At 56.8% G+C, this 27,098-nt stretch overlaps 1 protein-coding gene and 1 long non-coding RNA gene across 2 annotated transcripts; both read right to left on the reverse strand.

Annotated features, from left to right (window-relative positions):
• On the reverse strand, positions 1-24,816 carry MUC17 (mucin 17, cell surface associated). The gene is made up of 12 exons (XM_068178085.1): positions 24,699-24,816; positions 3,268-21,249; positions 3,083-3,190; positions 2,334-2,558; positions 2,169-2,268; positions 1,793-2,080; positions 1,726-1,742; positions 1,492-1,654; positions 713-874; positions 421-506; positions 250-308; positions 1-138 (listed from the first exon to the last, which is right to left on the reverse strand). The coding sequence occupies exons 1-12, from the start codon at positions 24,814-24,816 to the stop codon at positions 97-99; spliced, it is 19,350 nt and encodes a 6,449-aa protein (XP_068034186.1). The 3' UTR covers positions 1-96.
• A 1,086-nt stretch (positions 24,817-25,902) lies between these two features.
• On the reverse strand, positions 25,903-27,042 carry LOC137466267 (uncharacterized). Its single transcript, XR_010995087.1, has 3 exons — positions 26,945-27,042; positions 26,784-26,842; positions 25,903-26,271 (listed from the first exon to the last, which is right to left on the reverse strand). It is a non-coding gene; the product is annotated as an uncharacterized lncRNA (long non-coding RNA).
• Between the last annotated feature and the right edge of the window lie 56 nt (positions 27,043-27,098).

Genomic DNA, 27,098 nt, shown 5'->3' on the forward strand with positions numbered 1-27,098 from the left:
ATGTTGATCATGTTGATGATGATGGTGTTGATGTCATCGATGACGATGATGATGATGGTGAGGTTCTGGTGGTGGAAATCACCATCCCACCAAGTCTCAGAGCTGCGTGATGAACTTCTGCGGCCGTGGGATTTGAATCTGTTGGGATGTGCCGCCGGAGAAGACCCGGGGGAAAATGGGGTGTCAGGAACATCTGGGGTGTCCCCATTGCCCTGGTCCCACCATGGCAGGAGGGTGGGTGGAGCTCACCGGCACCGACGTGTCCACGGCCTCAAGGTGGACTGGATGGTCATCCTCGAGCTGGACACCTGTGGGACAGGAAGGTTCAGTGGTGGTGCTTGGGGTGGAGATAATGGCACAAACCAACTCCACCACCCCTGTGGGGTCACCACAGACCCCCTCCACCCACTCCACGCCCACCTTGGTTCCGGAAGGTGAAGCTTCCTTGGGGGCTCCACTCCTCGCTGATGTTCTGGTACCAATTCTCCATCATCTTCTGCTCAGCCCTGGGGACGGGTCAGGGGGTGCAGGGGGTCACCATCAGCAAGTCCATCCCTGTCTGGACCTCCCCAGCTCCTCCACACCCCCAAAAAGGACCAAGGTCCCCCCACAACCCTCAGGACCTCATTGAGGATGAGGAACATCTTGGAAACCAACAACCCAACGAGTTCTCCCACCCCAGGGAGACCCCCCCAAAACTGTCCCCTCTCACGTGTTAAGGGACCCAGATCTCCGAGCTCGGAAGAGGAAGATGGAGAGGATGACGACCACGGTGACCAGGATGGCCACGGCCAAACCCAAGCCCATGGCCAGTTTGCTGACCCGTGATGTGCAGCGGTCATCTTGGTACCAGTACAGGTGGGTCTCGTCGCAGCTGGTGGGGGTGGGACAAGGGGGTCAACCCAAAGCTGGGACCCCCAGAAGAAACCCCTCCCACTCCAACCTCATTTCTGCAGCCTCAAGCCCTGCTTGAAGCAAGACTCTGCTCCACCTCGGGGGTTTTACCCTGGAGATGATAATGGAGATCCATCAGAAGGTTTGGATCCATGTAGAAGAAGACCCTACACCAACCTCAATGATTTTTGATCTCTTGCTCTGCAGAGAAAACCTCGGAGGTGGGCCTGGAGTTACACCAGAAGGGTTGGATCCATGTTGGACCAAGACCCTGCTCCAACTCTGATGATTCTTGACCCATTTCCATGCACAAAGGAGCTTGGAAAGGATTCTGAAGATCCACCAGAAGGTTGGATCCATGTGGACCAAGAATCTGCTTGGGGCCTGATGATTCTTGACCCAATTCCATGCAGAAAACAGCTTGGACGTGACCATGGAGATCCACCATGTGGACCGAGACCCTGCTCCAACCCTGATGACTCTTGACTCATTTCCATGCAGAAAACAGCTTGGAAATGACCATGGAGATCCACCCGAAGGTTTGGATCCATGTGGGACAGCTTTGGAGGAGGAGGATGAATTTCCTCCAGCCCTTACAAGCACTGAGGACCTCTGCGGGTGATGTGGCACGTCCCACGGTTGCAGTCGATGGTGCTGGCGGTGCCTGGCGTGCAGTTGGACATGCAGGACAACCCGGAGCTCGTCAGGTTGGGGAAGAAGAATTCCCGGTAGCCCTCGGGCGCTTGGCTCCAGCAGTAGGCTGGAGAGGGGACAGAGGTCACCTGGAGGGACTCTGGAGACCCCAAACCCATGTGGATCCCCCCCACCCACTCACCATCTCCATTGAACTCCAGCAAGGTGTTGGTGATGTTCACCTCAGAGTTGAAGCACAGGTCACCTGTAAGAGAGGTCAAACTGGTGGGGGGGGCAGCCCCACAGCCCCTCTCTGGGGTGCCCAGGGTGGTTTGGGTGGGTGGGAAGGTGTCCCCCACCCCATGGATGGCCCTGGTTGTCCCCAGCCCCACGGTGGGAAGGTGGCAAGGTACCGTTGGTGCAGTTGAATTGCATTGCCGCCACCGCGATCTTCTCCTGCACTTTGGCCGTGATGTTCTGGAGTTTCTCCTGGCTCTGGGAGGTCACCATCAGGGACACGATGATGCTGTGATTCACCACCACGCTGCCAGAACTGGACAGAAACGCCACCGTCCCGATCCAAACGTCCTTTTCCCATGGAATGACCCCAAAATCCCCGTCCCGGTGACCCCGGTGCCCACCTGAGACTGTTCACCTTGATGCCCTTGTACCCCTCGATGCCAGCATAGACCTCATCCATCTGGAAGAGAAGATGTCTCCAGGTGGGATGGTTGGGTTCTTCTTCTCATCCTTATGGATCTCCCTCATTTTGGGTGTTTCCCCCACCCAGATCCATCCCGGCGGACCCGGAGAACACCACGCAAGAACTTGGAGAAGTTCTTGGAGAACTTGGGATGCATCTAGCTGCTCCACCAGGTAGATCCCAATCCCAGGTGGGGTCTCGTGTCCCTTTACCTGCTTGGTGAAGTCCTGGATGAACTTGGTGTAGGCGAGTGAGCTGGTGTTCTTAAGGTCCTCGGTGAATTTCCGGTTGGTGACACGCAGCAGCACCTGCACCGTCCCGTTGGTCTCTGGGAATGTCCAAAACCAGGTCATGAAGGAGGTGGGGCAGAGAGATCTTCCCAGGCAGGTAGGACCCATAAATCTCCCTCCAGATTCCGTGAATTTGGAGGTTGTTGAGAAGGAACCAGAAGAAACATCCTCCACCCATCAGAAGAGACCATCAGTGGCCCCGTGGCTCCGTTGGGTGATCCCAGCAAGGACTGAGCCATGCCCCATTTCCCAAAGTCCCCACCAGGTCCTCCCAGGTGGATCCTGATCCTGCTGATGATTTGGAGCTGGGTCGTCCCCCACGTCCCAAAATTTCCAGGTGGGAATCTCAGGTAGATCCTGCACCTGCCTCACCCTCAGTGGGCAGGACCTGGTGGAACCACCACCTATTCTCAAAAGTTTTGGGTCCTGAGAGACTCTGACAGCCCTATGGAGGAGGTTCTTTGGGATATGGTCACACCTGGAGAACATCTCCAGATCTTCCCCACCCCATCAGATCTCATCCCAGCATTGGATACATCCCAAAAAAAGATGTAATTCCTACCGGCCTTGGTTTCGATGGTGTTGCTGATGTCATCACACCTATCCCCGGTGAAGCCGAGGCGACACTGGCAGTGGCCGTTGACCCAGGTGCCACCGTTGTTGCAGGTCCCTGGAAGGAGAGGGGATGGAAAAGGAACCGGAAGGGACATGGAGACGGGCCAGGGAGGAAGGAGGGGTGGGAAGTACCTGGAGTGGTGGTGGTGGTGGTGGCTGTGGTGGTTGTATGGGTGGTGCTGGTGGTCGTAGGTGTGGTAGTGGTGGTGGTGGTGGTACCGTTGGAGGTGGTGGTCATATGGGTAGTGGTGGTGGTCCCAGAGATGGTGGTGTTGGTCCCAGGTGTGGTAGCGTTGGTCCCAGGTGTGGTGGTGTTGATCCCAGGTGTGGTGGTGTTGGTCCCAGGTGTGGTGGAGTTGGTCACAGGGTTGGTGGAGGCCACAGGTGTGGTGGTGTTGGTCACAGGTGTGGTGGTGTTGATCCCAGGTGTGGTGGTGGTGGTCTCAGGTGTGGTGGTGTTAGTCACAGGTGTGGTGGTGTTGGTACCAGGTGTGGTGGTGGAGGCCACAGGTGTGGTGGTGTTAGTCACAGGTGTGGTGGTGGTGGTCCCAGGTGTGGTGGTGTTGGTCACAGGTGTGGTGGTGGAGGCCACAGGTGTGGTGGTGTTGATCCCAGGTGTGGTGGTGTTGGTCTCAGGTGTGGTGGTGGTGGTCTCAGGTGTGGTGGTGTTGATCCCAGGTGTGGTGGTGTTAGTCACAGGTGTGGTGGTGGTGGTCCCAGGTGTGGTGGTGTTGGTCACAGGTGTGGTGGTGGAGGCCACAGGTGTGGTGGTGTTGATCCCAGGTGTGGTGGTGTTGGTCTCAGGTGTGGTGGTGGTGGTCTCAGGTGTGGTGGTGTTGATCCCAGGTGTGGTGGTGTTAGTCACAGGTGTGGTGGTGGTGGTCCCAGGTGTGGTGGTGTTGGTCACAGGGTTGGTGGAGGCCACAGGTATGGTGGTGTTCACAGGTGTGGCAGTGCTGGTCTCAGGGATGGTGGAGTTGGTCCCAGGCATGGTGGTGGCCACAGGTGTGGTAGTGCTGGTCACAGGTGTGGTGGTGGTGGTCCCAGGTGTGGTGGTGTTGGTCACAGGTGTGGTGGTGGAGGCCACAGGTGTGGTGGTGTTGATACCAGGTGTGGTGGTGTTGGTCTCAGGTGTGGTGGTGGTGGTCTCAGGTGTGGTGGTGTTGATCCCAGGTGTGGTGGTGTTAGTCACAGGTGTGGTGGTGGTGGTCCCAGGTGTGGTGGTGTTGGTCACAGGTGTGGTGGTGGAGGCCACAGGTGTGGTGGTGTTGATCCCAGGTGTGGTGGTGTTGGTCTCAGGTGTGGTGGTGGTGGTCTCAGGTGTGGTGGTGTTGATCCCAGGTGTGGTGGTGTTAGTCACAGGTGTGGTGGTGGTGGTCCCAGGTGTGGTGGTGTTGGTCACAGGGTTGGTGGAGGCCACAGGTATGGTGGTGTTCACAGGTGTGGCAGTGCTGGTCTCAGGGATGGTGGAGTTGGTCCCAGGCATGGTGGTGGCCACAGGTGTGGTAGTGCTGGTCACAGGTGTGGTGGTGTTGATCCCAGGTGTGGTGGTGGTGGTTCCAGGTGTGGTGGTGTTGGTCCCAGGTGTGGTGGTGCTGGTCTCAGGTGTGGTGGTGTTGGTCACAGGGTTGGTGGAGGCCACAGGTATGGTGGTGTTCACAGGTGTGGCAGTGCTGGTCTCAGGGATGGTGGAGTTGGTCCCAGGCATGGTGGTGGCCACAGGTGTGGTGGTGCTGGTCCCAGGTGTGGTGGTGTTGACAGGTGTGGTGGTGGTGGTCACAGGGTTGGTGGAGGCCACAGGTGTGGTGGTGTTCACAGGTGTGGTAGTGCTGGTCTCAGGGATGGTGGAGTTGGTCCCAGGCATGGTGGTGGCCACAGGTGTGGTGGTGCTGGTCCCAGGTGTGGTGGTGTTGACAGGTGTGGTGGTGTTGGTCACAGGGTTGGTGGAGGCCACAGGTGTGGTGGTGTTGATCCCAGGTGTGGTGGTGTTGGTCTCAGGGATGGTGGTGTTGGTCACAGGTGTGGTGGTGTTGATCCCAGGTGTGGTGGTGTTGGTCCCAGGTGTGGTGGTGCTGGTCCCAGGTGTGGTGGTGTTGGTCCCAGGTGTGGTGGTGTTCACAGGTGTGGTGGTGTTGGTCACAGGTGTGGTGGTGTTGATCCCAGGTGTGGTGGTGCTGGTTCCAGGTGTGGTGGTGTTGATCCCAGGTGTGGTGGTGTTGGTCCCAGGTGTGGTGGTGCTGGTCCCAGGTGTGGTGGTGTTGATCCCAGGTGTGGTAGTGGTGGTCCCAGGGATGATGGTGGTGATATCAGGACTGGTGGTATCAGGGATGGTGATGATGGTGCCAGAGGTTGTGATTGTCTCAGGGAACATTGTTGTCTCAGGCGTGGTGGTGGTGGCCTCAGGGATGGTGCTGATGGCGCCAGGGAAGATGATGGTGGTCCCAGGGAAAGTGGTGGTGGTCCCAGAGGGTGTGATGGCCACAGGATTGGTGGTTTCAGGGAATGTTTTCGTGGTGCCAGGGGTTGTGGTTGTCTCTGGGATGGTGGTGGTGGTCTCAGGACTGCTGGTGACCTCATGTGTGGTGGTGATCTCAGGGATGGTCATCCCAGGAAATGCCATGGTGGTGTCAGGGGTTGTGGTGGTCTCAGGGAACGTTGATGCCTCAGGTCTGGTGTTTGTCCCAGGTGTTGTAGTTGTGGTTTCGGGGAAGGTGGTGGTGGTCTCAGAGAAGGTGGTGGCGGTGTCAGGTATCGTGGTGGTACCAGGGGTGGTAGAAATGGTCTCAAGACTGGTGGAGGTCCATGGGTCATTGGTGGTCTCTGGACTGGTGGTCCCAGGAAATGTCATGGTGGTGTCAGGGAACGTGGTGGTCTCAGGGAACGTTGATGTCTCAGGGCTGGTGCTTGCCCCAGGGGTTCTGGTTGTGGTTCCAGGGAATGTGGTGGTGGTCTCGGAGAAGGTGGTGGCGGTGCCAGGGATCGTGGTGGTGCCAGCGGTCATAGAAACAGTCTTGAGACTGGTGGAGGTCCATGGGTCACTGGTGGTCTCAGCACTGGTGGTCTCAGGGATGGTGCTGGTGGTCTCAGGGAGGGTGCTTTCAGGGATGGTCGTGGTGGTGCCAGGGGCTGTGGTTGTCTCAGGTGTGGTGGTGCCAGGAGTTCCAGGGAAGGTGGTGGACATCTCAGGACCGGTGGAGATCCCAGGTATGGTGCTGGTGGCCTCAGGACTTGTGGTTCCATGGAATGTCATGGTGGAGTCATGGGTCGTGGTGGCCTCAGGGAATGTTGATGTTTCAGGGGTGGTGTTTGCCCCAGGTGTTCTGGTTGCAGTTTCAGGGAAAGTGGTGGTGGTCTCAGAGAAGGGGTTGGAGGTGCCATGGACTGTGGTGGTGCCAGTGGTCGTAGAAACGGTCTCAGCATTGTTGGTGGTCCCAGGGATGGTGATGGTGCTCTCAGGGAGGGTCCTTTCAGGGATGGTCGTGGTAGTGCCAGGGGTCGAGGCGGTCTCTGAGATGTTGGTCCTGGTGGTCTTAGGACTGGTGGTCACGGGGAATGTCGTGGTCGTGGTAGTGCCAGGGGTCGAGGCGGTCTCTGAGATGTTGGTCCTGGTGGTCTTAGGACTGGTGGTCACGGGGAATGTCGTGGTGGTGCCAGGTGTCATGGTGGTCTCAGGGAAGGGAGCGATGGTCCCAGAAGAATTGTTGGTCTCAGGATTGGTGGTCTCAGGGAAGGTGTTGGTGATGTCGGGGATGGTGGTGGCCTCAGGGAGCGTTGTTGTCTCAGGGCTGGCGTTTGTCCCAGGTGTGGTGGTGGGAGCTCCATAGGGACTGGTGATCTCATGACTGGTGGCCTCAGGGATGGTCGTGGTGGTGTCGGGGGTGGTGGAAATGGTGTCAAGGCTAGGAGTACCCCATTGGTCACTGGTGGTCTCACCACTGTTGGTCTCAGGGATGGTCATGGCGGTGTCAGGGATGATAGAAATGGTCTCAACAGTGTTGGCGGTCCATGGATCAGTGGTGGTCTCAGGACTGGTGATCTCAGGGACAGCTGTGGTGGTCTCAGAAACAGTGGAAAAAGTCTCAAGACTGGTGGTGGCCCGTGGTTCACTGGTGTTCTCAGGAATAGTGGTGGTGCTGTCAAGAATGGTAGAAATGCTCTCATGACTGGTGGAGGTCCATTGGTCACTGGGGGAGGTCCATTGGTCACTGGTGGTGGTCCATGGGTCGCTGGTAGTCCCAGTACCGGTGGTCTCAGAGAAGGTCATAATGGCTTCAGGTGTGGTGGAAATGGTTTCAAGGCTGGTGGTGGACCATGGGTCAGTGGTGGTAATCCATAAGTCACTGGTGGTCTCAAGGGTGGTCGAGGTGGTGTCAGGGGTGGTAGAAATGGTCTCAGGAGTATGGGAAGTCCATTGGTCACTGGGGGTCTCAGGGATGGTCGAGGTGGTGTCAGGGATGGTAGAAATGGTCTCAACAGTGTTGGCGGTCCATGGATCAGTGGTGGTCTCAGGACTGGTGGTCTCAGGAATAGCGGTGGTGGTCTCAGGGACAGTAGAAGCAGTCTCAAGACTGATGGAAGTCCATTGGTCACTGGTGGTCTCAGGGCTGGTGCTGGTGGTGCCAGGGGTGGTAGAAATGATCTCAAGAGTTGTGGAAGCCCATGGGTCATTGGTGGCCTCAGGACTGGTGGTCTCAGGGACTGTTGTGGTGATCCCAGAAGTGGTGGAAAGAGTCTCAAGACTGGTGGTGGGCCGTGGTTGACTGGTGGTCTCAGGAATAGTGGTGGTGGTCACAGGGATGGTAGAAGCAGTCTCAAGACTGGTGGAAGTCCATGGGTCACTGGTGGTCTCAGGAATAGTGGTGGTGATGTCAAGAACGGTAGAAATGTTCTCATGACTGGTGGAGGTCCATTGGTCACTGGTGGTGGTCCATGGGTCTCTGGTAGTCCCAGTACCAGTGATCTCAGAGAAGGTCATGATGGCTTCAGGTGTGGTGGAAATGGTTTCAAGGCTGGTGGTGGACCATGGGTCAGTGGTGGTAATCCATAAGTCACTGGTGGTCTCAAGGGTGGTCGAGGTGGTGTCAGGGGTGGTAGAAATGGTCTCAGGAGTATGGGAAGTCCATTGGTCACTGGGGGTCTCAGGGATGGTCGAGGTGGTGTCAGGGATGGTAGAAATGGTCTCAACAGTGTTGGCGGTCCATGGATCAGTGGTGGTCTCAGGACTGGTGGTCTCAGGAATAGCGGTGGTGGTCTCAGGGACAGTAGAAGCAGTCTCAAGACTGATGGAAGTCCATTGGTCACTGGTGGTCTCAGGGCTGGTGCTGGTGGTGCCAGGGGTGGTAGAAATGATCTCAAGAGTTGTGGAAGCCCATGGGTCATTGGTGGCCTCAGGACTGGTGGTCTCAGGGACTGTTGTGGTGATCCCAGAAGTGGTGGAAAGAGTCTCAAGACTGGTGGTGGGCCGTGGTTGACTGGTGGTCTCAGGAATAGTGGTGGTGGTCACAGGGATGGTAGAAGCAGTCTCAAGACTGGTGGAAGTCCATGGGTCACTGGTGGTCTCAGGAATAGTGGTGGTGATGTCAAGAACGGTAGAAATGTTCTCATGACTGGTGGAGGTCCATTGGTCACTGGTGGTGGTCCATGGGTCTCTGGTAGTCCCAGTACCAGTGATCTCAGAGAAGGTCATGATGGCTTCAGGTGTGGTGGAAATGGTTTCAAGGCTGGTGGTGGACCATGGGTCAGTGGTGGTAATCCATAAGTCACTGGTGGTCTCAAGGGTGGTCGAGGTGGTGTCAGGGGTGGTAGAAATGGTCTCAGGAGTATGGGAAGTCCATTGGTCACTGGGGGTCTCAGGGATGGTCGAGGTGGTGTCAGGGATGGTAGAAATGGTCTCAACAGTGTTGGCGGTCCATGGATCAGTGGTGGTCTCAGGACTGGTGGTCTCAGGAATAGCGGTGGTGGTCTCAGGGACAGTAGAAGCAGTCTCAAGACTGATGGAAGTCCATTGGTCACTGGTGGTCTCAGGACTGGTGCTGGTGGTGCCAGGGGTGGTAGAAATGATCTCAAGAGTTGTGGAAGCCCATGGGTCATTGGTGGCCTCAGGACTGGTGGTCTCAGGGACTGTTGCGGTGGTCCCAGAAGTGGTGGAAAAAGCCTCAAGACTGGTGGTGGGCCGTGGTTGACTGGTGGTCTCAGGAATAGTGGGGGTGGTCTCAGGGATGGTAGAAGCAGTCTCAAGACTGGTGGAAGTCCATGGGTCACTGGTGGTCTCAGGGACGATGCTGGTGGTGTCAAGAATGGTAGAAATGTTCTCATGACTGGTGGAGGTCCATTGGTCACTGGGGGAGGTCCATTGGTCACTGGTGGTGGTCCATGAGTCACGGGTAGTCACAGTACTGGTGGTCTCAGGGAAGGTCATGATGGCATCAGGTGTGGTGGAAATGGTCTCAAGGCCAGTGGTGGCCCATGGGTCACTGGTGGCAGTCCATGGGTCACTGGTGGTCTCAGGGATGGTTCTGGTGGTATCAAGAGTGGTAGAAATGGTCTCAAGGCTGGTGGTGGCCCATGGGTCACTGATGGTGGCCCATGGGTCACTGGTGGCCTCAGGGTTAGTGGTGGTGGTCTCAGGGAGGGGAGAAACAGCCTCAAAACTGGTGGAAGTCCATTGGTCACTGGTGGTCTCAGGGAAGGTGCTGGTGGTATCAGGTATGGTGGAAATTGTCTCAAGGCTGGTGGAAGTCCGTTGGTCACTGGTCGTGGCCCATGGTTCATTGGTGGTCTCAGGAATAGTGGTGGAGGTCTCAGGGACAGAAGAAGCAGTCTCCAGACTGGTGGAAGTCCATTGGTCACTGGTAGTGTCAGGGATGGTAGAGGTGGTAGAAATGGTCTCAAGAGTTGTGGAAGTCCATTGGTTACTGGTGGCCTCAGGACTGGTGGTCTCAGGGATGGTTGTGGTGGTGGTGTTAGGACTGGTGTAAATGGTCTCAAGACTGGTGGTGCTCCATTGGTCCCCGGTGGTCCATGGGTCACTGGTGGCCTCCAGGCTGGTGGTCTCAGGGATGGTCATGGTGGTGTCAGGGATGGTAGAAATGGTCTCAAGGCCAGCGGTGGCCCATGGGTCACTGATGGCAGTCCATGGGTCACTCGTGGACTCAGGGTTAGTGGTTGTCGTGTCAGGGGTGGTAGAAACAATCTCAAGGCTGGTGGTGGTCCATTGGACACTGGTGGTCTCAGGAAAGGTTGTGGTGGTCTCAGGGGTGGTGGAAATGATCTCAAGACTGGTGGTGGTCCTCGAGTCACTGGGGGTATCAGGACTTATGGTCTCAGGCATGGTCATGGTGGTGTCAGGGGTGGTAGAAACGGTCTCAAGGCTGGTGGTGGTCCATGGGTCAGTGGTGGTAGTCCATAAGTCCCTGGTAGTCTCCAGGATGGTCATGGTGGTGTCAGGGGTGGTAGAAATGGACTCAACAGTGTTGGCGGTCCATGGATCAGTGGTGGTCTCAGGACTGGTGGTCTCAGGAACAGTTGTGGTGGTCTCAGAAGTGGTGGAAAAAGTCTCAAGACTGGCGGTGGCCTGTGGATCACTGGTGGCCTCAAGGTTAGTGGTGGTGGTCTCAGGGATGGTAGAAACAGTCTCAAAACTGGTGGAAGTCCATTGGTTACTGGTGGTCTCAGGAAAGGTTGTGGTGGTGTCAGGGGTGATGGAAATGGTCTCAAGGCTGGTGGTGGCCCATGGGTCACTGGTGGTGGTCCATGGGTCACTGGTGGTCTCAGGAATCACGGTGGTGTTCTTGGGGACAGTAGAAGCAGCCTTAAGACTGGTGGCAGTCCATGGGTCACTGGGGGTGTGCCATGGATCATTGGTGGTCTCAGAGATGGTCGTGGTGGTAGAAATGGTCTCAAGAGTTGTGGAAGTCCATGGCTCACTGGTGGCTTCTGGACTGGTGGTCTCAGGGACAGTTGTGGTGGTCTCAGAAGTGGTGGAAAAAGTCTCAAGACTGGTGGTGGCCCGTGGTTGACTGGTGGTCTCAGGAATAGTGGTGGTGGTGGTCCCAGGGACAGAAGAAGCAGTTTTAAGACTGGTGGAAGTCCACGGGTCACTGGTGGTCTCAGGGATGATGCTGGTTGTGTCAAGTGTGGTAGAAATGGTCTCAAGATTAGTGGAGGTCCATGGGTCACTGGGGGTGGTCCATGGGTCACTGGTGGTCTCCGGGATGGTCGTGCTGGTGGAAATGTTCTCAAGAGTTGTGGAACTCCATTGGTCACTGTTGTTCTCCAGACTGGTGGTCTCAGAGATGGTCGTGGTGGTCACAGGGATGCTCATGGTGGTCTCAGGTGCGGTTGAAATGGTCTCAAGGCTGGTGGAGGTCCATTGGTCACTGGGGGAGGTCCATTGGTCACTGGTGGTGGTCCATGAGTCACGGGTAGTCACAGTACTGGTGGTCTCAGGGAAGGTCATGATGGCATCAGGTGTGGTGGAAATGGTCTCAAGGCCAGTGGTGGCAGTCCATGGGTCACTGGTGGCCTCTGGGAAGGTAGAGGTGGTCTCATGGGTGGTGGAAATGGTCTCACGACTGGTGGTGGTCCTCGGGTCAATCGTGGTAGTCCATAAGTCACTGGTGGTCTCAGGGATGGTCGAGGTGGTGTCAGGGGTGGTAGAAATGGACTCAACAGTGTTGGCGGTCCATGGATCAGTGGTGGTCTCAGGACTGGTGGTCTCAGGGATGGTTGTGGTGGTCTCAGAAGTGGTGGAAAAAGTCTCAAGACTGGTGGTGGCCCGTGGTTGACTGGTGGTCTCAGGAATAGTGGTGGTGGTCTCAGGGGTGGTAGAAATGGTCTCAAGACTGGTGGAAGTCCATGGGTCACTAGGGGTGGTCAATGGGTCACTGGTGGTCTCTGGGATTGTCGTGCTGGTGGAAATGGTCTCAAGAGTTGTGGAAATCCATTGGTCACTGTTGCTCTCCGGACTGGTGGCCTCAGGGATGGTCGTGGTGGTCACAGGGATGGTTGTGGTGGTCTCAGGGATGTTCATGGTGGTCTCAGGGGTGGTAGAAATCGTCTCAAGAATGGTGGAGGTCCATTGGTCACTGGTGGTGGTCCATGGGTCACCGGTAGTTGCAGTACTGGTGGTCTCAGGGAAGGTCATGATAGCATCGGGTGTGGTGGAAATGGTCTCAAGGCCAGTGGTGGCCCATGGGTCACTGGTGGTAGTCCATGGGTCACCGGTGGCCTCAGGGATGGTAGAGGTGGTCTCATGGGTGGTGGAAATGGTCTCCCGACTGGTGGTGGTCCTCGGGTCAATGGGGATATCAGGACTTATGGTCCCAGGCATGGTCATGGTGGTGTCAGGGGTGGTAGAAACAGTCTCAAGGCTGGTGGTGGACCATGGGTCAGTGGTGGTAATCCATAAGTCCCTGGTGGTCTCAGGGATGGTCGAGGTGGTGTCAGGGGTGGTAGAAATGGCTTCAGGAGTATGGGAAGTCCATTGGTCGCTGGTGGTCTCAGGGATGGTCATGGTGGTGTCAGGGATGGTAGAAATGCTCTCAAGGCTGGTGGTGGTCCATGGGTCACTGGTGGCTGTCCATCGGTCACTGGTGGACTCAAAGGTGGTAGAACCAGTCTCAAGACTGATGGAAGTCCACGGATCACTGGTGGTCTCAGGGATGGTGCTGGTGGTGTCAAGGGTAGTAGAAATGGTCTCAAGACTGGTGGAGGTCCATGGGTCACTGGGAGTGGTCCATTGGACACTGGTGGTCTCTGGACTGGTGGTCTCAGGGATGGTCATGGTGGTGTCAGGGAAGGTCATGGTGGTGTCAGGGGTGGTAGAAATGGTCTCAAGGATGGTGCTTGCCCATGGGTCACTGATGGTGGTCAGTGGGTCACTGGTGGCCTCAAGGTTAGTAGTGGTGGTTTCAGGGATGGTAGAAGCAGTCTCAAAACTGGTGGAAGTCCATTGGTCACTGGTGGTCTCAGGGAAGGTTGTGGTGGTGTCAGGGGTCAGGGTGATGGAAGTGGTCTCAAGACTGGTGGAAGTCCATGGGTCAGTGGTGGTCCATGGGTCACTGGTGGCCTCAGGAATGGTGGTGGTGGTCTCAGAGGTGGTGGAAAAAGTCTCAAGACTGGCAGTGGCCCATGGGTCACTGGTGGACTCAAGGGTGGTAGAAGCCGACTCAAGACTGGTGGAAGTCCACGGATCACTGGTGGTCTCAGGGATGGTGCTGGTGGTGTCAAGGGTGGAAGCAATGGTCTCAAGACTGGTGGTGGCCCATGGCTCACTGGTGGCCGGCCATGGGTCACTGGTGGTTGTCCATGGGTCGCTGGTGTACTCAAGGGTGGTAGAAGCAGTCTCAAGACTGGTGGAAATCCATTGGTCATTGATGGTCCCAGGGATGGTTCTGGTGGTGTCAAGGGTGGTGGACACGGTCTCAAGACTGGTGGAGGTCCATGGGTCACTGTGGGTGGTCCATGCGTCACTGGTGGTCTCCGGGATGGCTGTGGTGGTAGGAGTGGTCTCAAGAGTTGTGGAAATCCATGGGTCACTGGTGGTCTTTGGACTGGTGGTGTCAGGGATGGTCGTGGTGGTGTCAGGGATGGTCGTGGTGGTGTCAGGGAAGGTCAAGGTGGTGTCAGGGGTGGTAGAAATGGTCTCAAGACTGGTGCTGGCCCATGGGTCACTGATGGTGGTCAATGGGTCACTGGTGGCCTCAAGGTTAGTGGTGGTGGTCTCAGGGATGGTTGAAACAGTCTCAAAACTGGTGGAAGTCCGTTGGTTCCTGGTGGTCTCAGGAAAGGTTGTGGTGGTGTCAGGGGTGATGGAAATGGTCTCAAGTCTGGTGGAGGTCCATGGGTCACTGGTGGCCTCTGGGATGGTAGAGGTGGTCTCATGGGTGGTGGAAATGGTCTCACGACTGGTGGTGGCCCATGGGTCAGTGGTGGTAGTCCATAAGTCACTGGTGGTCTCAGGGATGGCCGAGGTGGTGTCAGGGGTGGTAGAAATGGTCTCAGGACTATGGGAAGTCCATTGGTCACTGGTGGTCTCTGGACTGGTGGTCTCAGGGATGGTCATGATGGTGTCAGGGGTGGTAGAAATGGTCTCAAGGCTGGTGCTGGCCCATGGGTCACTGCTGGTGGTCAGTGGGTCACTGGTGGCCTCAAGGTTACTGGTGGTGGTTTCAGGGATGGTAGAAGCAGTCTCAAGACTGGTGGAAGTCCATTGGTCACTGGTGGTCTCCGGAAAGGTTGTGGTGGTGTCAGGGGTGATGGAAATGGTCTCAAGACTGGTGGAGGTCCATGGATCAGTGGTGGTCCATGGGTCACTGGTGGCCTCAGGAGTGGTGGTGGTGGTGGTCTCAGAAGTGGTGGAAAAAGTCTCAAGACTGGCAGTGGCCCATGGGTCACTGGTGGACTCAAGGGTGGTAGAAGCGGTCTCAAGACTGGTGGAAGTCCACAGATCACTGGTGGTCTCAGGGATGGTGCTGGTGGTGTCAAGGGTGGAAGCAATGGTCTCAAGACTGGTGGTGGCCCATGGCTCACTGGTGGCCGGCCATGGGTCACTGGTGGTTGTCCATGGGTCGCTGGTGTACTCAAGGGTGGTAGAAGCAGTCTCAAGACTGGTGGAAGTCCATTGGTCATTGATGGTCCCAGGGATGGTTCTGGTGGTGTCAAGGGTGGTGGACACGGTCTCAAGACTGGTGGAGGTCCATGGGTCACTGGGGGTAGTCCATGCGTCACTGGTAGTCTCCGGGATGGCTGTGGTGGTAGCAGTGGTCTCAAGAGTTGTGGAAGTCCATGGGTCACTGGTGGTCTCTGGACTGGTGGTCTCAGGGATGGTCGAGGTGGTGTCAGGGATGGTCGTGGTGGTGTCAGGGAAGGTCAAGGTGGTGTCAGGGGTGGTAGAAATGGTCTCAAGACTGGTGCTGGCCCATGGGTCACTGATGGTGGTCAATGGGTCACTGGTGGCCTCAAGGTTAGTGGTGGTGGTCTCAGGGATGGTTGAAACAGTCTCAAAACTGGTGGAAGTCTGTTGGTTACTGGTGGTCTCAGGAAAGGTTGTGGTGGTGTCAGGGGTGATGGAAATGGTCTCAAGGCTGGTGGAGGTCAATGGGTCACTGGTGGCCTCTGGGATGGTAGAGGTGGTCTCTTGGGTGGTGGAAATGGTCTCACGACTGGTGGTGGCCCATGGGTCAGTGGTGGTAGTCCATAAGTCACTGGTGGTCTCAGGGATGGTCGAGGTGGTGTCAGGGGTGGTAGAAATGGTCTCAGGACTATGGGAAGTCCATTGGTCACTGGTGGTCTCTGGACTGGTGGTCTCAGGGATGGTCATGGTGGTGTCAGGGAAGGTCATGGCGGTGTCAGGGGTGGTAGAAATGGTCTCAAGGCTTGTGGAGGTCCATGGGTCATTGTTCGTCTCCCAGATAGTCGAAAAGGTAGAAATGGTCTCAAGAGTTGTGGAAGTCCATTGGTCATTGGTGGCCTCAGGACCGGTGCTCTCATGGATGGTTGTGGTGGTATTCGGACTAGTGGAAATGGTCTCAAGACTGGTGGAGGTCCATTGGCCACTGGTGGTGACCCATGGGTCACTGGGTGTCTCAGTACTGGTGGTCTCAGGGAAGGTCATGATGGTGTCAGGTGTGGTGGAAATGGTCTCAAGGCTGGTGGTGGCCCATGGGTCACTGGTGGCTGTCCATGGGTCACTGGTGGACTCAAGGGTGGTAGAATCAGTCCCAAGACTGATGGAAGTCCATGGGTCAGTGGTGGTCCATGGGTCACTGGTGGTCTCAGGGACAGTTGTGGTGGTCTCAGAAGTGCTGGAAGAAGTCTCACGACTGGTGGTGGCCCATGGGTCACTGGTGGACTCAAGAGTGGTAGAACCAGTCTCAAGACTGGTGGAAGTCCACGGATCACTGGTGGTCTCAGGGATGGTGCTGGTGGTGTCAAGGGTAGTAGAAATGGTATCAAGACTGGTGGAGGTCCATGGGCCACTAGGGGTGGTCCATGGGTCACTGGTGGTCTCCGGGATGGTCGTGGTGGTAGGAGTGGTGTCAAGAGTTGTGGAAGTCCATTGGTCACTGGTGGTCTCCCGACTGGTGGTCTTAGGGAGGGTCGTGGTGATGTTAGGGATGGTCATGGTGGTGTCAGGGGTGGTAGAAATGGTCTCCAAACTGGTGGTGGCCCATGGGTCCGTCATGGTCTCAAGGGTGGCAGTAATGGTCTCAGTACTGGTGGCGGTCCATGGGTCACTGGGAGTGGTCCATGGGCCACCGGTGGCCTCCAGACTGGTGGTCTCAGGGATGGTCGTGGTGGTGTCAGGGATGGTCATGATGGCATCAGGTGTGGTGGAAATGGTCTCAAGGCTGGTGGTGGCAGTCCATGGGCCACTGGTGGACTCAAGGGTGGTAGAACCAGTCTCAAGACTGGTGGAAGTCCACGGATCACTGGTGGTCTTAGGGATGTTGCTGGTGGTGTCAGGGGTGGTAGAAATGGTATCAAGGCTGGTGGTGGCCCATGGGTCACTGGTGGACTCAAGGGTGGTAGAACCAGTCTCAAGACTGGTGGAAGTCCACGGATCACTGGTGGTCTTAGGGATGTTGCTGGTGGTGTCAGGGGTGGTAGAAATGGTCTCAAGGCTGGTGGTGGTCCATGGGTCACTGGTGGTCTCAAGGGTGTTAGTAATGTTCTCCAGACTGGTGGACACCCATTGGTCTCTGGTGGTTTCAGCCCTGGTGGTCTCAGTGGTGGTCATGGTGGTGTCAGGGGTGATGGAAATGGTCTCAAGACTGGTGGTGGTCCATGGGTCACTGGTGGTCTCCGGCATGGTGGTCTCAGTGATAGTGCTGGTGGTGTCAAGGGTGGTAGAAATGGTCTCAAGGCTGGTGGTGGTCCATTGGTCACTGGTGGTGGTCCATGGATCCCTGGTATTCACAGTACTGGTGGTCTCAGGGAAGGTCATGGTGGAGTCAGGTGTGGTGGAAATGGTGTCAAGGCTGGTGGTGGCCCATGGGTCAGTGGTGGTAGTCCATAAGTCACTGGTGGTCTCAGGGATGGTCGAGGTGGTGTCAGGGGTGGTAGAAATGGTCTCAGGACTACGGGACGTCCATTGGTCACTGGTGGTCTCTGGACTGTTGGTCTCAGGGATGGTCATGGTGGTGTCAGGGATGGTAGAAATGGTCTCAACAGTGTTGTCGGTCCATGGATCAGTGGTGGTCTCAGGACTGGTGATCTCAGGGACCGTTGTGGTGGTCTCAGAAGTGGTGGAAAAAGTCTCAAGACTGGCGGTGGCCCGTGGTTCACTGGTGGTCTCAGGAACAGTGGTGGTGGTTTTAGGGGTGGTAGAAATGGTCTCAAGGCTGGTGGAGATCCATGGGTCACTGGTGGTTGCCCATGGGTCACTGATGGTGGCCCATGGGTCACTGGTGGACTCAAGGGTGGTAGAAGCAGTCCCAAGACTAATGGAAGTCCATGGGTCAGTGGTGGTCCATGGGTCGCTGGTGGTCTCAGGGACAGTTGTGGTGGTCTCAGAAGTGCTGGAAGAAGTCTCACGACTGGTGGTGGCCCATGGGTCACTGGTGGACTCAAGAGTGGTAGAACCAGTCTCAAGACTGGTGGAAGTCCACGGATCACTGGTGGTCTCAGGGATGGTGCTGGTAGTGTCAAGGGTAGTAGAAATGGTATCAAGACTGGTGGAGGTCCATGGGCCACTAGGGGTGGTCCATGGGTCACTGGTGGTCTCCAGGATGGTCGTGGTGGTAGGAGTGGTGTCAAGAGTTGTGGAAGTCCATTGGTCACTGGTGGTCTCCCGACTGGTGGTCTTAGGGAGGGTCGTGGTGATGTTAGGGATGGTCATGGTGGTGTCAGGTGTGGTAGAAATGGTCTCCAAACTGGTGGTGGCCCATGGGTCCGTCATGGTTTCAAGGGTGGCAGTAATGGTCTTAATACTTGTGGCGGTCCATGGGTCACTGGGAGTGGTCCATGGGTCACTGGTGGCCTCCAGACTGGTGGTCTCAGGGATGGTCGTGGAGGTGTCAGGGATGGTCATGATGGCATCAGATGTGGTGGAAATGGTCTCAAGGCTGGTGGTGGCAGTCCATGGGTCACTGGTGGACTCAAGGGTGGTAGAACCAGTCTCAAGACTGGTGGAAGTCCACGGATCACTGGTGGTCTTAGGGATGTTGCTGGTGGTGTCAGGGGTGGTAGAAATGGTATCAAAGCTGGTGGTGGTCCATGGGTCACTGGTGGTGGTCCATGGGTCACTGGTGGTCTCAAGGGTGTTAGTAATGTTCTCCAGACTGGTGGACACCCATTGGTCTCTGGTGGTTTCAGCCCTGGTGGTCTCAGTGGTGGTCATGGTGGTGTCAGGGGTGATGGAAATGGTCTCAAGACTGGTGGTGGTCCATGGGTCACTGGTAGTCTCCGGCATGGTGGTCTCAGTGATGGTGCTTGTGGTGTCAAGGGTGGTAGAAATGGTCTCAAGGCTGGTGGTGGTCCATTGGTCACTGGTGGTGGTCCATGGATCACTGGTATTCACAGTACTGGTGGTCTCAGGGAAGGTCATGGTGGCGTCAGGTGTGGTGGAAATGGTGTCAAGGCTGGTGGTGGCCCATGGGTCAGTGGTGGTAGTCCATAAGTCACTGGTGGTCTCAGGGATGGTCGAGGTGGTGTCAGGGGTGGTAGAAATGGTCTCAGGACTACGGGACGTCCATTGGTCACTGGTGGTCTCTGGACTGTTGGTCTCAGGGATGGTCATGGTGGTGTCAGGGATGGTAGAAATGGTCTCAACAGTGTTGTCGGTCCATGGATCAGTGGTGGTCTCAGGACTGGTGATCTCAGGGACCGTTGTGGTGGTCTCAGAAGTGGTGGAAAAAGTCTCAAGACTGGCGGTGGCCCGTGGTTCACTGGTGGTCTCAAGAACAGTGGTGGTGGTTTTAGGGGTGGTAGAAATGGTCTCAAGGCTGGTGGAGATCCATGGGTCACTGGTGGTTGCCCATGGGTCACTGATGGTGGCCCATGGGTCACTGGTGGACTCAAGGGTGGTAGAAGCAGTCCCAAGACTAATGGAAGTCCATGGGTCAGTGGTGGTCCATGGGTCACTGGTGGTCTCAGGGACAGTTGTGGTGGTCTCAGAAGTGCTGGAAGAAGTCTCACGACTGGTGGTGGCCCATGGGTCACTGGTGGACTCAAGAGTGGTAGAACCAGTCTCAAGACTGGTGGAAGTCCACGGATCACTGGTGGTCTCAGGGATGGTGCTGGTAGTGTCAAGAGTAGTAGAAATGGTATCAAGACTGGTGGAGGTCCATGGGCCACTAGGGGTGTTCCATGGGTCACTGGTGGTCTCCGGGATGGTCGTGGTGGTAGGAGTGGTGTCAAGAGTTGTGGAAGTCCATTGGTCACTGGTGGTCTCCCGACTGGTGGTCTTAGGGAGGGTCGTGGTGATGTTAGGGATGGTCATGGTGGTGTCAGGTGTGGTAGAAATGGTCTCCAAACTGGTGGTGGCCCATGGGTCCGTCATGGTCTCAAGGGTGGCAGTAATGGTCTCAGTACTGGTGGCGGTCCATGGGTCACTGGGAGTGGTCCATGGGTCACTGGTGGCCTCCAGACTGGTGGTCTCAGGGATGGTCGTGGAGGTGTCAGGGATGGTCATGATGGCATCAGATGTGGTGGAAATGGTCTCAAGGCTGGTGGTGGCAGTCCATGGGTCACTGGTGGACTCAAGGGTGGTAGAACCAGTCTCAAGACTGGTGGAAGTCCACGGATCACTGGTGGTCTTAGGGATGTTGCTGGTGGTGTCAGGGGTGGTAGAAATGGTATCAAGGCTGGTGGTGGTCCATGGGTCACTGGTGGACTCAAGGGTGGTAGAACCAGTCTCAAGACTGGTGGAAGTCCACGGATCACTGGTGGTCTTAGGGATGTTGCTGGTGGTGTCAGGGGTGGTAGAAATGGTCTCAAAGCTGGTGGTGGTCCATGGGTCACTGGTGGTGGTCCATGGGTCACTGGTGGTCTCAAGGGTGTTAGTAATGTTCTCCAGACTGGTGGACACCCATTGGTCTCTGGTGGTTTCAGCCCTGGTGGTCTCAGTGGTGGTCATGGTGGTGTCAGGGGTGATGGAAATGGTCTCAAGACTGGTGGTGGTCCATGGGTCACTGGTGGTCTCCGGCATGGTGGTCTCAGTGATAGTGCTGGTGGTGTCAAGGGTGGTAGAAATGGTCTCAAGGCTGGTGGTGGTCCATTGGTCACTGGTGGTGGTCCATGGATCACTGGTATTCACAGTACTGGTGGTCTCAGGGAAGGTCATGGTGGCGTCAGGTGTGGTGGAAATGGTGTCAAGGCTGGTGGCTGCCCATGGGTCAGTGGTGGTAGTCCATAAGTCACTGGTGGTCTCAGGGATGGTCGAGGTGGTGTCAGGGGTGGTAGAAACGGTCTCAGGAATATGGGACGTGCATTGGTCACTGGTGGTCTCAGGACTGGTGGTCTCAGGGATGGTCATGGTGGTGTCAGGGATGGTAGAAATGGTCTCAACAGTGTTGTCGGTCCATGGATCAGTGGTGGTCTCAGGACTGCTGGTCTCAGGGACAGTTGTGGTGGTCCCAGAAGTGGTGGAAAGAGTCTCAAGACTGCTGGTGGCCCGTGGTTGACTGGTGGTCTCAGGAATAGTGGTGGTGGTTTTAGGGGTGGTAGAAATGGTCTCAAGGCTGGTGGAGGTCCATGGGTCACTGGTGGTGGCCCATGGGTCACTGATGGTGGTCAATGGGTCACTGCTGGCCTCAGGGTTAGTGGTGGTGGTCTCAGGGATGGTAGAAACAGTCTCAAAACTGGCGGAAGTCCATTGGTCACTGGTCGCCTCAGGACTTATGATCTCAGGGATGGTCATGGTGGTGTCAGGGGTGGCAGTCCATGGGTCACTGGTGGTCTCAGAGATGGTGGTCCCATGTCTGGTGGTCTCAGGGATGGTGGTCTCAGGGATGGTGGTCTCAGGTCTGGTGGTCTCAGGGATGGTGACCCCAGGGATGGTGGTCTGAGGGATGTTGGTCCCAGTGATGGTGGTGCCAGGTGTGGTGGTTCCAGGTCTGATCATGTTTCCAGGTGTCCTGGTTGCTCCAGGGGGTACACTGGCGCTGGTTTCTGTGGAAACAGTGGAAGATCTTATCTCAGGTGGCTTTGGCGTGTCCTGGATTCGCTGCTCCTGTGGTCCAGGTGCTCTTTTGGAGCCTCCTCCACACCTGTTGGAAGGGTTTGGATCCAGCCGAGCCCACCTGGAGCAGGTGGGGCCTTCTGGAACCTTCCCTCCAAGTCACAACTCTTCGATTTTCGGAACATCCATCACCTGTCCCTCCCCTTCCTCCCCCTCACCCCAAGGGTGACCAGACCACCGTTGTCCCCCCACCCTTCCTCCCCCCTGGGATCCCCTCCAGGTGCCGTTATCAGGTGAGTTTCAGGTGAGCCGTTGTTATCGATTCCAGCTCCTGTTATCAGCCCCAGGTGATCTCTTATCTCTCCCCTTATCACCTCTGCTTCGGTTTTTCCTTTCTCGCTGCTCCTGCCCCGCAGGGGAGCGGGGACACTCCCACCTCCTCCACACCTGGCACCTGTCCAGGTGAGCACCTGTCCAGGTGAGCACCTGTCCAGGTGAGCACCCATCCAGGTGAGCACCCGCCCAGGTGAGCACCTGTCCAGGTGAGCACCCATCCAGGTGAGTGCCCATCCAGGTGAGCACCTGTCCAGGTGAGCAGCCACCCAGGTGAGCACCTGTCCAGGTGAGCACCCACCCAGGTGAGCACCTGTCCAGGTGAGTGCCCATCCAGGTGAGCACCTGTCCAGGTGAGCACCTGTCCAGGTGAGTGCCCATCCAGGTGAGCACCCGTCCAGGTGAGCACCTGTCCAGGTGAGCGCCCATCCAGGTGAGCACCCACCCAGGTGAGCACCCACCCAGGTGAGCACCTGTCCAGGTGAGCACCTGTCCAGGTGAGCACCTGTCCAGGTGAGCACCCATCCAGGTGAGTGCCCATCCAGGTGAGCACCTGTCCAGGTGAGCACCCACCCAGGTGAGCACCTGTCCAGGTGAGCACCCACCCAGGTGAGCACCCACCCAGGTGAGCACCTGTCCAGGTGAGCACCCACCCAGGTGAGCGCCCATCCAGGTGAGCACCCACTCAGGTGAGCACCCACCCAGGTGAGCACCTGTCCAGGTGAGCACCCGTCCAGGTAAGCACCCATCCAGGTGAGCACCCGCCCAGGTGAGCACCTGTCCAGGTGAGCACCCATCCAGGTGAGTGCCCATCCAGGTGAGCACCCATCCAGGTGAGTGCCCATCCAGGTGAGCACCTGTCCAGGTGAGCAGCCACCCAGGTGAGCACCTGTCCAGGTGAGCACCCACCCAGGTGAGCACCCACCCAGGTGAGCACCTGTCCAGGTGAGTGCCCATCCAGGTGAGCGCCTGTCCAGGTGAGCACCCGTCCAGGTGAGCGCCTGTCCAGGTGAGCACCCGTCCAAATGAGCACCCAACCAGGTGAGCACCCACCCAGGTGAGCGCCCACCCAGGTGAGCACCCACCCAGGTGAGCGCCCACCCAGGTGATCCAGCCCTGCCCAGCTCCTGGCTCACCCTCGGAGCCGTGGGGACGCCTGAAGGTCACGTCAAATCGGGATTTTCCTCCTTAAAATTCCCTTCCGGGAAATTTTAACGGCTTCGGAAAGAAAACCCCGAAGGAACAAAAGTAACTCCTAAAAAAACCCACCTCAAACTCCCCCCAAAAAAACCCAAAAAAACCCAAAAAAAACCCAAAAAAACCCAAAAAAAACCCAAAAAAAAGCGCCTCCGGATGCTTCCGGAATCTGCATTTTCCCAGCTTGGTGGCTCTTCCTTGAGGTTCTCCAGCTGCGCGCCGCTTTGATGAGCGCCCTGGTGTAATTAACGTGGCCTCTTAACGAAGATTCCCAGCATCAACGCTCCCCAACCGCTGGGAATGGCGGGGGGTGAGGAGGAGGAGGAGGAGGAGGAGGAGGAGGAGGAGGAGGAAGTTGAGGAACCGGGAAGAGCTGGGGTGGAATGGGGGGAGGGGGCTCGGATACGGAGCTCTGGGAATGGCACCAGGTAAGGAGGGGGCAGGTGGGGAGTGGGCACCTGGCGCACACCTGTGGGTCCTGATCCATCGCCAGAGACCCCTGACCCATTTCCATGGAACCCTGACCCATTCCCAGAGACCCTGACCCATCCCCAGAGACCCCTGACCCATCCCCAGGGACCCCTGACCCATTTCCATGGAACCCTGACCCATTTCCATGGAACCCTGACCCATTCCCAGAGACCCTGACCCATCCCCAGAGACCCCTGACCCATCCCCAGGGACCCCTGACCCATTTCCATGGAACCCTGACCCATTTCCATGGAACCCTGACCCATTCCCAGAGACCCTGACCCATCCCCAGGGACCCCTGACCCATCCCCAGGGACCCCTGACCCATTTCCATGGAACCCTGACCCATCCCCAGGGACCCCTGACCCATTCTCAGGGACCCCTGACCCATTCCCAGAGACCCTGACCCATCCCCAGGGACCCCTGACCCATTCCTATAGACCCCAGACCCATTTCCATGGACCCCTGATCCATTCCCAGAGACCCTGATCCATCCCCAGAGACCCCTGACCCATTTCCCTTGGACCTCTGACCCATCCCCAGGGACCCCTGATCCATCCCATTTCCAGGGACCTCTGACCCTTTTTGAGGGACCCTTGACCCATTTCATGGACCTCAACCCATTCCCAGAGACCCTGACCCATCCCCAGGGACCCCTGATCCATCCCATTTCCATGGACCCCATACCCATTTTCAGGGACCCTAGGCCCATTTCCATGGATCCCTGATCCATTCCCAGGGACCCCTGACCCATTTCCATGGACCTCTGACCCATTCTCAGGGACCCTAGGCCCATTTCCATGGATCCCTGATCCATCCCCAGGGACCCCGATCCATCCTATTTCCATGGACCCCATACCCATTCTCAGGGACCCCTGACCCATTTCCATGGATCCCTGATCCATTCCCAGGGACCCCTGACCCATTTCCATGGACCTCTGACCTATTCTCAGGGACCCTAGGCCCATTTCCATGGATCCCTGATCCATTCTCAGGGACCCCTGACCCATTCCCACAGACCCTGGCCCATTCCCAGAGACCCCTGACCCATTTCCCATTCACCCCACAGTGGGATGAGACCCTGCAGAGGGAGATTTTATCCAGGGAATGGAGCAGATGGGAGTGAACCCCGCCCTTCCCCAGGGGATCGCCGCTGAAAATCCCGAAAGGAGACAACATCGCCTCCCATCCCACCTTCCCCCCCCCCAAAAAAAAAAATCCAAGAAAAATCCTTTCCTGGCCCAACTCACCCGTTCTTCTTTTGGGGATGAAGAGGAGGAGGAAAAAGTGGAGATAAACGTTGGAAACTTTCATTTTCCCCGTCACTGCTCCTCTACCGGCACCATGCCAGAGCCGGAACGCGCTCGGAGCCGGCAGAGCCGCGGGAAGAAGTGATGGGAAAGGAACCTTTGACCCCGGAGCTGGGAAGGGACCAAACCTCCCACCCCCGTTGGTGACGCAGCGATGGAGTGGCCAAGGCTCTTCCAGGACCACTCCTGGACATCAGGAACCTCGCGGAGACCCCCTGGATCATCACTGGGTGATGGCTGGGTCATGGTTGGGTCATGGTTAGGTCATCATCGAGTCATCACTGGTCACCACTGGGTGTCAACGACCAAACCCCATCCCAAGAGGAGACTCAGGTGGTCAAAACCAACATCCAAAACCCTTCCAAAATCCCCATGAGGGAAATCGGGGACCCCCTGGAGACCCCCCATCCCTCAGGACCAACCCCAAACTCTTTGGCCGCCCTTTTCTTGCTTTTCCAGCCGCTCCCCGCGCAGCCGGCGGGTGGGGGACGGCGCTTTTTCCACCCAGAAAGCAAACATCGTTTTTTCCAGAGCGCTGGGAGGGGTGGGAAGGGAGGGAATTGGAATTTTGGGGTGGCAGGAGGTCAGATTTTATTGGTTTAGGGGTTCCGCCCCACCGGTGTTTGGTAAAGGGGCGTTTTGTGGGATTTCTTCCTTCTCCGGTGGCGGTTGGGTCGCTGTGTGTTGGTTTCGGTCCTGGTTGGTTGTGTTGGGGGTGGGAATTCCCTCCAAGCCACCCCTCGACCTTCAAACCCCCACCCACGATCCCAAAAATCCCAAATGTGGCCTCAAACCTCCAATCTCAACCCCCCAAAACTCCGATCTCGACGTTCAAAACCCCAAATCGGTACGCCAAACCCCCAAAACCCAACCTGGACTTCCAAAAGCCAACCTCGGGCTTTAAAGACTCAGCTGTGTCCTCCAGAGCCCCAGACTTGATCCCAAAATGCCAATTGTGACCTCAAAACCTCAACCTCAACCCTAAAAGTCCCAGTCTGGAGCCCCAAACCCCAAACCTCCAATCTCAGCTTTCAAAACCCCAACTTTGACATCCAAAAATCCCTTGTTTAACCCCAAACTTCAGCCATGATATCAAATTCTCCAACCCTGACCCTCAAAACCCAACCTTGACCCCCCCCAAACCCCAGTTTTGTCCCCAAAAACCCCAACCTTGACCCCAAGCCCCCAATCTCAACCTCCAGAACCTCAACCACGACCTCAAACCCCCAACCTCGATCCCCAAACCCCAAACCATGACCTCCAAAACCCCCACTGGTGACCCCCAGCCCCAAATCTTGACCCCCAAAGGGGTCATCAGCTCTGCCCCCCTTCTTTTGGGGATCCCCCCCACTCCATCCCCCCCTTTTTCGGGTGATTTTTTGGGAGATGAAATAAATACGTTAATAAATATAATTTCCGTGGAGATGAGGATTTTCCAGCTCTGGCGATGCTCCCAAAGCTGGATCCAAGCCCAAAACCCCCCTGAGATGTCCTCTCCAAGGAGAAACCCCCCAAAAAGGAGCATGAGAGGACCTCTCCTCTCTCACAGAGGATCCTGATTCTGCCTTGTTTCCCCCAAAAAATGAGGGTTCTGAGGGCTTCGGTCGCTTCCCGATGGTGCCGAGGGTCTTGGGGGGCTCCTTGGTCACCCCCTCCCAGGCATGGGGGGGGTCACAGGGCTGCTGCACCTTCTGCCAGCACCTGAAAAGTGGGGAGGGGGCCGAGGGTTAGGGTTTGGGGTCAAAATCGGGGGTTTGAAGGTCAAAGTTGTGGTTTGGAGGGGGTCACAACTGGGGTTTTCGGAGATCAAGTTGGGGATGTGAGGTCAAGGTTGGGAGTCTGGGTGTCCAGGTTGAGGGTTTGAAGGTCACAATTGGGGTTTTGATGTTCAAAATTTGGGGTTCGGGCTGGAGTTTGGAGTTTGGTGTTCAAAATGGGGAAGTTGGGGTCAAAGTTGGAGGTTTTGGGGTCACGGTTTTGGTTTTGGGGGGTCGAGATAGGAGTTTTGGGGTTGAGTTTGGGGCTTTGAGGTCACAGTTTGGGTTCTGGAGAGGGAAATTGGGGTTGTGAGGTCACAGTTGGGGGCTTGGACATTTTGAGGTCATTAGTCGGGGTTTTGGGGATCCCAGTTTGGGTTTTAGGGTCAAAATTGGGGTTCTAGGTCAATCATAGATTGAGGACCCCTCCCAAAACGATGTCACCCCATCACCCACCGACGCTGGGGGTTCGGCCACCTCCGAGCTGGGCTTGTAGGTGTTGTATCCGTAGGGACCTGGGAGGAGGAAGAGGAGGAGGAGGAGGACCATGACCCCATGAGGACTTTGGGAGATTTTCCCTCTCCAGTGATGGTTTCACCACCCGTTTCGGGGCCCACCTTTCCCGGCACCGCCGCCTCTGCCGTTGACATGGTAGATCCCGGTGACGCGGCTGTTGTGGCCCCCGTCCGGCCAAGCGTCCTCGGCGGCCGCACTGTGGAGCCGGGCAAGTTTGAGGGGGCTGGGGAGGGGTGGGGGTGACGCTGGAGGTGG

The sequence above is a fragment of the Anomalospiza imberbis genome, unplaced genomic scaffold (assembly GCF_031753505.1).
Source record: "Anomalospiza imberbis isolate Cuckoo-Finch-1a 21T00152 unplaced genomic scaffold, ASM3175350v1 scaffold_172, whole genome shotgun sequence".
NCBI lineage: Eukaryota > Metazoa > Chordata > Aves > Passeriformes > Viduidae > Anomalospiza > Anomalospiza imberbis.

Excerpts from the sequence above, each read along its gene's own strand:
- MUC17 (XM_068178085.1), bottom strand. The coding sequence starts at position 24,816 with ATGACCCAGCCATCACCCAGTGATGATCCAGGGGGTCTCCGCGAGGTT. Across the intron at positions 2,559-3,082 it reads CACCATCGAAACCAAGGCCG|AGACCAACGGGACGGTGCAG; the intron begins GTAGGAATTACA and ends GGACATTCCCAG. Across the intron at positions 2,081-2,168 it reads ATCAAGGTGAACAGTCTCAG|TTCTGGCAGCGTGGTGGTGA; the intron begins GTGGGCACCGGG and ends GTTTCTGTCCAG.